The 11,392-nt window shown below is 44.7% G+C and overlaps 1 protein-coding gene across 2 annotated transcripts in view; it reads right to left on the minus strand.

The window, feature by feature from the left end:
* scube2 (signal peptide, CUB domain and EGF like domain containing 2) overlaps nucleotides 1-8,191 on the minus strand; it is a 49,766-nt gene extending 41,575 nt beyond the window's left edge. The window contains exons 1-2 of one of the 2 annotated variants that reach the window (XM_062977915.1): nucleotides 7,969-8,191; nucleotides 704-826 (exon numbers count right to left, since the gene is read on the minus strand). In XM_062977915.1, coding sequence (XP_062833985.1) covers nucleotides 704-826; nucleotides 7,969-8,056 — 211 coding nt within the window. In that variant the 5' untranslated portion in view covers nucleotides 8,057-8,191. The remainder of the gene's footprint in view (nucleotides 1-703; nucleotides 827-7,968) is intronic. The other variant, XM_062977946.1, reaches the window with a different exon arrangement.
* Nucleotides 8,192-11,392: the final 3,201 nt, after the last annotated feature.

Raw genomic sequence — 11,392 nt, forward strand, 5'->3', positions numbered from 1 at the left:
GTTCTGGACCATCGTTATATCACATTACTGCAGAAGTCCTGCACGAAAATGTTCACATCCAAATATTGTGATCCTGACTAGTTTTTAATCACACACAGAGCTGGAATAAAGTGATTAGAGGAAAGCTAGGCCACAGACAAGCATATAGACAACATGGCCTCCCACCCTGTTGGTTTAGGGGCACCTGATGCCTCCTTCCACTTCCACATAACACTGAGGCTGGAAGAGGAGAAGAGTAACACACTCACTACTGCTGAACTGCCAACATTTGTTAGTCAATGAGCATTGCAACCAATAGGTTCAGAAGGCAAATGGGAATCTCACCTGTTGGAAGCCAATTACCCTGGACTTGAAGGATGATCTAGATTTTAGTTAGGTTAGTATTCTAAACCTTGTTTAGCATAAAGTATCTTCAGTATTTTGGCCACATCATGAGAAGACAGGAAAGCTTGGAGAAGATCACAATGCGGGGGAAATGGATGGAAAAAGGAAGAGAGGCTGACCAAGGGCAAGATGGATGGACGGTATCCTTGAAGTGACTGGCTCGACCTTGAAGGAACTGGGGGCGGTGACAGCCGACAGGGAGCTCTGGCGCGGACTGGTCCTTGAGGTCACGAAGAGACGAAAACGACTGAACGAGTGAGACGACGACGACGATCTTCAGTAAACACATCCAATGTATATAAAGCTACAATGTACATACCTTCACACATTTTCCCATCTCCACTATAGCCTGCCTTACATATACACTTATATGACTTTGGTGTATTTTGACAGATTGCATCTGGATGGCAGTCATCAATCCCTTGGCCACACTCATCAACATCTGTGAAAAGAGAAATAAAATACGCAAGAGTGTAAACATGTACCAACAGCGGTCCACAAGACATCAGTCTACCAATCCAATAGTTGATTTTCTAATCGCAAAATGGTTATGTGTGTGTAAATGCCTTCAAATCATCTGTTGGCGTATGCTGACCCAGTGAATTTATTGTAGACAATTACAGTAAGACACTCATTTCAAGAGAGCCAATATGACCTAGTAGTTTGAATGTTTGAATCTGGAGACCAGGTTACATTTCCCTACGTGGCCATGGAAACTCTTAGGCTGGTCACATATCGTCAGCCCCATAAAACTCCATATAGATTCGCTATACCTGAAAGTGGGTCATCAGGTTTGTTAACACTCTCCTGACTGCATCCACCACTAGAGAGGTTCTTCTAGCATGTTGCCACTAAAAATATGATTCCAAATTGAATTCTCACCTCAAGCCGCCTCATATTATTGACATTTGAACTATCTATCACAGGCATGGGCAAACTTCGGCCCTCCAGGTGATTTGGACTTCAAGTCCCACAATTCCTAACAGCCTGCCGGCTGAAGTTTTCCTATATCTGATTTATCATGAGTCAAAAAATATATTTTCTGGTCAGTCAGAACCAATGGAAATGTATCACAGTACATTTGAAGTCTGAGTTTGTGCTCTAAGGTACCTCATCACTTGAGCAACACAATTTTTCTTTCCATTCACCTGATTTGTACAATGTAGATGTATAAAGGTATGCACTCAAATTGTAGATTTAGAGGAACACATATTTTATGAATGCTGAACTGGGACCCTATGAAGTAAGATGGTATATGCACTCAGACCACAGTTTTTCCACCACTTACTGCTGATTGAACTGGAGGGAGATGGGTTGTGATTGATAGTTACCCAAAATCTCTGAGTACAGTATTCCATGTGGCCTCTGACCTCAGGGATTCCCCTGACAAATCAGCAAAGAGCCCGTCGGGTGGGCAGAAGTGCAAAATTCAAAATGTAAAAAGTATCAAATGTGGATTTTCTTCTATAATGGGATGCTGGTTCTTCTTGCATCTTATTGCGGCCGTCATCCTGCTCCAGCTGGACCAGAATAAACTCGGTGGCTTTTGCTTCGAAACTTGGTGAGACTTTTATTGGGGAATAGGGAAATCTTTATTTGCTTCTCACAAGCTTGCCAGATGTCGCACAACCCTCCTTCTGGAGTTTTGTGCTGGTCTCCATTTCCAATGAGACCACCAAATCTTTGATCTCTATATCACTTCTGTTATACTTTCCAATTTCTTTCATTTCTTGTTCACCTGAGTTAGCTCCCCAGTTAATTGTGTCAGAAGCAACTTGAGAACATTCTGCATGTCACTTCTGGTGTGAAAGAATTGGCCGTCTACAGAGACGTTACTCAGGGATGCCCAGATGTGTTACCATCCTCCTGGGAGGCTTCTCTCATGGCCCCGAAAGCTAGAGCTGACAGACAGGAGCTCACCCTGTCTTGCTGACTTGAACTGCCAACCTTCAGGTCAGCAACCAACCCTTCAGGTCAGCAGTTCAGCCAGCACAAGGGTTTAATCCATTGTGCCACTGCGGCTCCTTGGAAGCGTGTTACACTGAATTAAGAGTTCTGCTTATCAGACCAAAGATTTATATATTTGTTACATGTATATCAGACTTTACATTTAATGATCTCAAGTGGGTACACAAAGATTATCCTCTTCACTTTATTTTCACAACCATCCTGCAAAGTAGATTAGGCTTATGAAGTCCTAAATATTACATTACACGGGCTCTTTAAAAAAGCTCTTTGCAGTTATACAGAAAAGGCTGTGTTACAGATATCTTGCAGGGTGCATATAACTGGCTGTCTATATTTAGGGAGTCAGTACATGCAGCATTTTCCAGATAGCTGCCAGAGGCTCAATGTCTACATTAACTGGGACACACTTCCATACAGCAACAGGAATGGTGATCCCCCTATTCAGAAATCCTCAATTAAGGAGAAAAATGTTCAAGTAATATGGATTTCGGTTTCTTGAGAAGTAAGACTTCATGACCATGACATCAGTATCTTAAAATCTAATCTTCTGAAATAAAATGAAACACTAACAAAAAGATTCCATGAAAATAAGCATTTAGTTGGGTCAAGAAAGTCAAAATCTCAACCACAGGGGCATTAAACTTTTTTTTCACTAAACAGACTGTTATTCAATACTGCATGGGTGTGCTTTAGACACTTCCAAGTTTAGCTTTCTACACTAAAAAGCAAAAGTCACATCTGGCATGTGGGGGTTAGGTTCCAGGACCACCCGCAATAAGTGAAAATCCATGAAGTAGGGACACAATATATTTATACAGTATTTTAGTAGTTATACACTATTTTAAGTCTTTATCAACCAATAGTGTGTTGATAAATCACCTCTTTATCCTCCCATTGCCGCTTGGGTTCCTTTTCTCTCCCTTCAGCTTCTCCTTCCTCCCTTCCTTAGGCTGTAAATTGTAATTTTTTTATGATTTATAATATATTTTTAGAGTTTATTGAAAAACCGTGAAACAGCAAACTCACAAAAAGCGAACCACGAAATAGTGAGGGAACGCTGTACAGTAGAGTCTCGCTTATCTAGCCTCGCTTATCCAACGTTCTGGATTATCCAACAGAGTCTGCCTCCCACCAGGATCCACAGTTGTTTCTCTAGACAGCAAGGACTGGACTTTTTAAGGATTTAACTTCCAACAATGTTGTTACTGTAAGTTCATTTTATGCAATTCTATCTTTAGTTGTAGTCAATTTGCTAGTAGTCAATGTTTTCAATACATTGTGATGTTTTGGTGCTAAATTCATAAATACAGTAATTACTACATAACGTTACTGTATATTGAACTGCTTTTTCTGTCAAATTGTTGTAAAACATGATTTTTGGTGTTTAAATTGTAAAATCATAATGTAATTTGACGTTTAATAGGCTTTTCCTTAATCTCTCCTTATTATCCAACATTTTTGCTTATCCAACGTTCTGCCAGCCCGTTTATGTTGGATAAGTGAGACTCTATTGTATTGCCATTACAAGATGAGCACAAACATCACATTTTATTTCAGAATCCTAGGAACCAAAGAACCAAGATTCGAGACCACCGCAGAAAATAAAATAAATTTTAACATGCTGGTACAGGTATCATTAAAACTTATTTCCATATACAAATACTTTACAAAAAGGCTTTGAATAAATGGAAATTGGCAGTTGTTTGATGTATTATATGGCAACCCCCCCCCACACACACACACACACAATTTTCTCAAATAACTGTTTTTCAGGATAAAAAATAAATTGATGCAAATATGATGGCTTCAACCATCAGTACAATAAAAGAGCAAGAACAGCTAAACTTCATATTCGATCAAGCAATTATGTTCTGCTATATAAACATCTTTCTTTTCATCTTTTAGTGTTTTGGCATAAGCTTTACTACTTCTGTTTACTTTCAACTAATCTTCAAAAACGCTTTCTGTCTTACAGTCCAAAATTGCATACTATATGCCATGTTATAAATCAACTAAAGCCCACCCAGAATGAAGCCAACCCACTATTTCTTCCAGTTGAATGTTTCATTTATTTCTAAATCATTGGGTTTATTTTATGTTTACTCACTTTTCCTTACCAAAAATATACTGCAATAATTCAGTTCTGAAAACTTCCCTCAATTGCAAACTTTAGATGCATTCTCATCACCATAATCTATTCATATGTATATATGTATATATATGTTTGATTGGGGTGCTTTGTGCTTTTCCTGGACTGGATGGCCCCTGGGGTTTCTTCCACTTTATGATTCTCTGATTCTGGAAATAAACCCATTTTAATTAGATTTTAAAGGTTTTGTTTAAATTAGAGTTTTAGATTGAACTTCCAATGGAAACAGAAAATAAGTCACGAATGAAAATAATTTTAAAAGGCAAGCAATCTTACTCACTAATGAAAGCAAAAAAAAGATGGAGGCCTAAATTGTATTTTCCTGCATGGCAGAGGGCTGGACTGGATGGCCCTTGTAACTCTTATGATTCTAAACTCTTATGATTCCAACTCTTATGATTCTAAAACATTCTGCCAGTCCCTGATAGTGTTACCCCATTATATCATTTAGATTTACAGAAACTTGAATGTAACCCTTATCCCTTGATTCAATTTCATAGGGCTTTTTAGCCAAGGAATACTCAGAGGTGGTTTGGCCAGTTCCTCCCTCGGAAATCCAGCGTACAGCTGGTGGTCTCCCTCTCAAGTTCTAACCAGAACTGACCCTGCTTAGCTTCCAAAATCAGGTGGGATCTGTTGTCATTTGGATATTAACTCAATGGATGTGTGCTATGGTAATGATTCCCAGACTCTAGCCCTGGAGGTGCTTTGGGCTTCAACTCCCAGGTGCTTTGGCCAATGATCAGGGATTCTGGGTGCAGTCTAACTTTGCTGAGAGCTTTAGGGTGGTTCTAGATTAGTATATCCTAGGATGCAGTTCTACACTGTATGTCCGCTTGACAACACTATAACAGTGATGGCTCAATGCTACGGGATACTGGGAGTTGTGGTTTGGTGAGGCACCAGCAGTCTTTGTCGAGAAGGCTAAAGAGCTTGTCAAGCTACAAATCCCATGATTCCATACCACCAGATAGTTAAAGGAATGTCAAAATGCATGCATTCTATGGTGTAGACACGGTGCACTGATTTTGTCTCCTAATCCATAATTGATGAAGGGGAGGCTATAAGAATTAGGGTCCAGGCCACCACATTTTCCCTCCCAGAAGCCGGAAAGGCCCTTGTTTTCTGAAGGTATACCTAGAAGTGAAGTGCATGAACCCCATCAGCTTCACCCCCGAACTCAGGGTGCCACTGAAGGCAGCTTGCCCCCACTCAAACTGCCCTGGCTCCATGCTACGGGACTCTAGGGGTTGTTGTTGTTTATTCGTTCAGTGGCTTCCGACTCTTCGTGACCTCATGGACCAGCCCACATCAGAGCTCCTTGTCGGCCGTGGCCACCCCCAGCTCCTTCAAGGTCAAGTTAGTCACTTCAAGGAAACCATCCACCCATCTTGCCCTTGGTCAGCCCCTCTTCTTTTTTCCTTCCTTTTCCCCCAGCATCATTATCTTCTCCAAGCTTTCCTGTCTCCTCATGATGTGGCCAGTCCTTCATCTTTGCCTTTGCATTACCTAATTACAGTAGAGTCTGCGTCTGCAGTAATCTTTGCACCTAGAAATATAAAGTCTGTCACTGCCTCCACGTTTTCTCCCTCTGTTTGCCAGTTATCAACAGGGCCGGCCCCACTCATGCGGCAGCTGACGCCGCCGCCTCGGGCGCAGGCCCGGGGGGGCGCCGTCAGGCTGGGCGGGAGGCGGGGCACCGCCCTGACGGTGCCCCGCCTCCCGCCCAGTGCGCCCTGGCCCGTCTGGCCTGCTAGAAAAGGCCAGACGGGCGAGCGGGAGTAGCGTGGGAGGCGGGGCCAGCTCTGACGCCGCTCCCCCCCCCCCCGCCCAGCGTGCCTTGGCCCTGCCTCCCACGCAGCGTGGGAGGCGGGGCCAAGGCACGCTGGGCGGGGGGGGGAGGAGCGGCGTCAGAGCTGGCCCCGCCTCCCACGCTACTCCCGCTCGCCCGTCTGGCCTTTTCTAGCAGGCCAGACTCAGCGGAGGTTTCTCCAGGCCGCGATTGCGGCCTGGAGGAACCTCCGCTAAGTCTGGCCTGCTACACAAGGCCAGACGGGCGAGCGGGGGTAACGTGGGAGGCGGGGCCAGCTCTGACGCCGCCCCCCCGCCCAGCGTGCCCTGGCCCCGCCTCCCACGTTGCGTGGGAGGCAGGGCCAAGGCACGCTGGGCGGGGGGGGGGGGAGCGGCGTCAGAGCTGGCCCCGCCTCCCACGTTACCCCCGCTCGCCCGTCTGGCCTTGTGTAGCAGGCCAGACTGAGTCTGGCCTGCTACAAAAGGCCAGACGGGCGAGCGGGGGTAGCGTGGGAGGCGGGGCCAACTCTGGCCCCCCCCCGCCCAGCGTGCCCTGGCCCCGCCTCCCACGCTGCGTGGGAGGCGGGGCCAGGGCACGGGGGGCGGGGCCAACTCTGGCCCCGCCCCCTCACTATTCGCCCTGGCCCCGCCTCCCACGCAGCGTGGGAGGCGGGGCCAGGGCACGCTGGGCGGGGCCAGGGCGCCGGTGGCGGGGGCGCTTTTCAGCACCCCCGCTTTACATAAAAAAATATCTCCGGCCGGCCCTGGTTATCAATCAGTCTGATTGCCATCATGTTGTGTTTTTTAATGGTTAACTGCAACCCAGCTTTTGCATTTCCTTCTCTCACCTTGGTGATAAGGCTCTTCAGCTCCTCCTTGCTTTCAGTCATCAGAGTAGTATCATCTGCATATCTAAAGTTGTAAATATTTCTTCCAGCAATTTTAACTCCAGCCTTGGATTCATCAAGCCCTGCAAATCGCATGATGTGTTCTGCGTACAAGTTGAATAGGTGGGGTGAAGGTATACAGCCCTGCCGTACTCCTTTCCCAATCTTGAACCAGTCTGTTGTTCCGTGGTCTGCTCTTACTGTGGCTACTTGGTCTTTATACAGATTTCTCAGGAGACAGACAAGGTGATGTGGTATCCCCATACCACCAAGAACATGCCACAGTTTATTATGACCCACACAGTCAAAAGCTTTAGAATAGTCAATAAAGCAGAAATGTTTTTCTGAAACTCCCTATCCAGCGGATATTGGCAACTTGGTCCCTCCTTCCTCTGCCTTTTTGAAACCCAGCTTGGACATCTGGCAACGCTAGCTCCATGTATTGCAGGATGTGGAGCATTACCTTACTGGCATGTAATCTTATACAAACTCTTTCTCCTTCTCTGCCGGAGTGCTGGACCTTCACAAACTGCATCTCCCAGAACTCCATAGCACCGAGCAAAGGCGCTTCAAGTGGCGTCATATAGTGTAGATGCACCCAGAGCAGGCATGGGCAAACTTCGGCCCTCCAGGTGTTTTGGACTTCAACTCCCGCAATTCCTAACAGCCTACCGGCTGTTAGGAATTGCGGGAGTTGAAGTCCAAAACACCTGGAGGGCCTAAGTTTGCGCATGCCTGGTGCAGTGAGTAGAGGCACCTCTCCGGTGGGGCGGAAAGTGGGAGACTCACCGGCGAAGAGGGGCTGTCCTCGGGGGGCCGCCGTGAAGAGGAGGAGAAGGAGCAGCAGCAACAGCAACGAGAGGCGCCGGGACCCCATCGGTCGGCTGGCGCGCTCTTCTTTCTCCCCAAGTTATTCCTGCTGTTGCTGCTGGTAGTGGTAGTGGTGGTGGTGCTTCTGCCGCCCCCTGGGGCCCAGCGCCGCGCGTGCCCGCAAAGGGAGGGGTGTGCGCGAGCCTGGCCCGCCCCCCTCCCTGGCAGCCCCCTCCACACACACAAACACACACAACCGCGCGCCTTTCCCTGTTCACTTGCAGGCGAGAAGGGCCAGGAGGGCGCCTTTGTACAGTGAAGCTGAAGGAGAAGTTGGAACAACACTCCCTCCATCCCACTTGCAATGGAAAAAGCCATCCCTAACCAGATAATGTTGTCGAAGGCTTTCATGGCCGGAATCGCTACGTTGCTGTGAGTTTTTGGCCATGTTCCAGAAGCATTTTATCCTGATGTTTCGTCCACACCTATAGCAGGCATCCTCAGGTTAGGAGGTCTGTTGGAAACTAGGCAAGTGGGGTTTATATACCTGTGGAACGTTCAGGGTGGGAGAAAGAACTCTCCTCTGTTGGAGGCAGGTGTGATGGTTGCAATTGGCCACCTTGGTTAGCATTGATGGGGTGTCCCTATCCCTAGGCTAAAACTCTAGACTCATTTTCTTTTTGAAGCTTCTAATTCGCATGTGCTCCTGTCAGCATTACCTAATTACAGTAGAGTCTCAGTTATCCAACATAAACGGGCCGGCAGAACGTTGGATAAGCGGATATGTTGGATAATAAGAAGGGATTAAGGAAAAGCCTATTAAACATCAAATTAGGTTATGATTTTACAAATTAAGCACCAAAACATCATGTTATACAACAAATTTGACAGAAAAAGTAGTTCAATATGAAATAATGCTATGTAGTAATTACTGTATTTACGAATTTAGCACCAAAATATCACGATTTATTGAAAACATCGACTACAAAAATATGTTGGATAATCCAGAACGTTGGATAAGTGAGACTCTACTGTACAAGCATACTTCGACGCCCTTTGAATCCTTCCATCTGCCTGTGCCTCAAGCATGTGCTGTTGTTTCTGTGGCTTCTGGATTTTGAGAGCTGCAAATGTTCTGGTGTTTCAGCTCCAACACTGAGGCATTGCAGGCACTGGCAAACTTCGCCCTCCAGGTGTTTTAGTCTTCAACTCCTAACAGTCTGTCAGGAATCGGGGGAGTTAAAAGTCCAAAACACCTAGACGACTGAAGTTTGCCTCTGCCTGGTGTAGATGCACTTTGGGATGCTCATCCTCTTTAAGTGAGGTATCTGATTAGGTTTCTGTGAGTTTTCCAGGCTGTATGACCATGTTCCATAAGCATTTTGTCCTGATGTTTCATCCACATCTATAGCAGGCATCCTCAGAGGTTGTGAGGTCTGTTGGAAACTAGGCAAGTGGGGTTTATATATTCGTGGAACGTTCAGGGTGGGAGAAAGAACTCTTGTCTGTTGGAGGCAGGTGTGAATGTTCAAAAGAGGGCTGAAGTTTGCCCATGCCTGCTATACCTCAGAGTTGGAGCTGAAACGCCAGAACATTTGCAGCTCTCAAAATCCAGAAGCCACAAAAACAATAGCACATGCTTGAGGCACAGGCAGATGGAAGGATTCAAACTGATTCAAAGCATGCTTTTAACTAGTTAATGCTGATTGGAGCACATGTGAATTAGAAACTTCAAAAAGAAAATTAATCTATAGAGTTTTAGCCTAGGGATACACCAAATATGAGTGTGTGTGTGTTAGCATTGGATAGCATAGGGAAGGGATAACACCCAATGGTGTTTGTTTTGCTGTCTGTGCCGCTGTTCAGAAGATTTCCCCTCACTTTCTGTTCCTGTTATTGTTGGATTTTGAAAAAATTGCCTTGATGTGGAAACAAGGATTGGTGATAAAGCTTCAGTTGAGACACCTTTTCCCCATGATAACTCTTTCAGGAGTTAATTTTCCTTCCAAGGAGAACATTGTCTCACTTCCTGTTGTCTCATCCGTTTGTAACTATGAGTTGTTTTTAAGTCTGATGTTTGTAACTCTTGGCCTGCCTGTATATTTAACTGCAAACATATTTTTATTTGTGAAAAAATATATATTTCTGTTGAAAATTTTATAAACAGTCATTCTGGTGTCACCCTTGCTGATGGTGTCCCCTGGTGTGGTCCACATCCTCCTTGTGAACCACCAACACTGCCTTGCCCAAGATCCACAGTAAGTTTCAGAGGCTGAGTGGAAGATTCAACCCTTCCTTAAACCGCGCTGACTCTTATCAAGTGTCATATTTGAAATGCTAATTTCAATGTCAAAATGACCTCAGCTTTAGCTCTGGCCTCTGTGAGGCTAGCTTCAACCACAGATGGGAGTGCCTTTCCCATGTAATTGTGACATTTTTCTATATGGAGGGTTCCCATCATGTGGGAAATTCAATTAATTTTGCTGTCAATTTTCAATCTAGAGACACAGCTGTGGTACCAAAAAGAGAGGAAGGGGAGAGAAATGTGGACTAACTGGTTTTTATTTTAGTACAAATTGAACATCTTATCCAATATGAAATCTGAAAGACTCTGAAAACCAAAATTGTCCATATGCATAATTGAGATAGTGGTGTCTTTGCTTTGTTCCATGTACACAAACTTTAGTTGATGCATAAAAGTATTCAAAACATTGTATAAATTTGCCTGAATGTTCTGGGTATAAGCTGTATACAAAACAGAAATTAATTTAATGTTTAGAGTTGAGTCCCATCTCCAAGATAGCTATGATGTATGTATATGCTAATGCAGGCATTCCAAAATCTAAAAAATCTGAAATCCAAAAACCCTTCTGCTTTTTGGATAAAGGATACTCAACCTGGAGATATAAACCCATTCTTTAAATGCAGTACCAAGAAGTGGAACGAATTCACGTCAATTTTGTTTGTAGAAACTAATTAAATTACCAATATAGACACGAAATCACCATAAAGATTTATAGAGTGAATGGTCTCTCCTCCCAGCCCCTACCACCCATTGTTTCTATAGGCTGAAAAACTAGTTTCCCTCTTGTCTTTGCTAGAGTTACTCAGGGATTTTTTTTTCTTGATTCTCTAGGATTCAGTTTATGAATGCTGTTCCCTGGAGATGCATCAAATCATATAGCTCCAGTATTGTCTCTATGCAGGCCCCCATTCCAAGCTTGAATCTCCAAAGACCTTTACAATGTCTTTGTTTGAAAGTGTCATTGTTGCCTCTTAGTCTTCTTCCCGACACCAAATTTCTGGCCTTTCCCTTAGAAGGCAGCTCTAAATATATTTCTAATTTTGATCAGAGAGTGTTAAAATTATTCAGGACTTTTGGTTCCAGGATTGCTTGGATGTG

The sequence above is a fragment of the Anolis carolinensis genome, chromosome 1 (genome assembly GCF_035594765.1).
Source record: "Anolis carolinensis isolate JA03-04 chromosome 1, rAnoCar3.1.pri, whole genome shotgun sequence".
NCBI classification, from domain to species: Eukaryota; Metazoa; Chordata; class Lepidosauria; order Squamata; family Dactyloidae; genus Anolis; species Anolis carolinensis.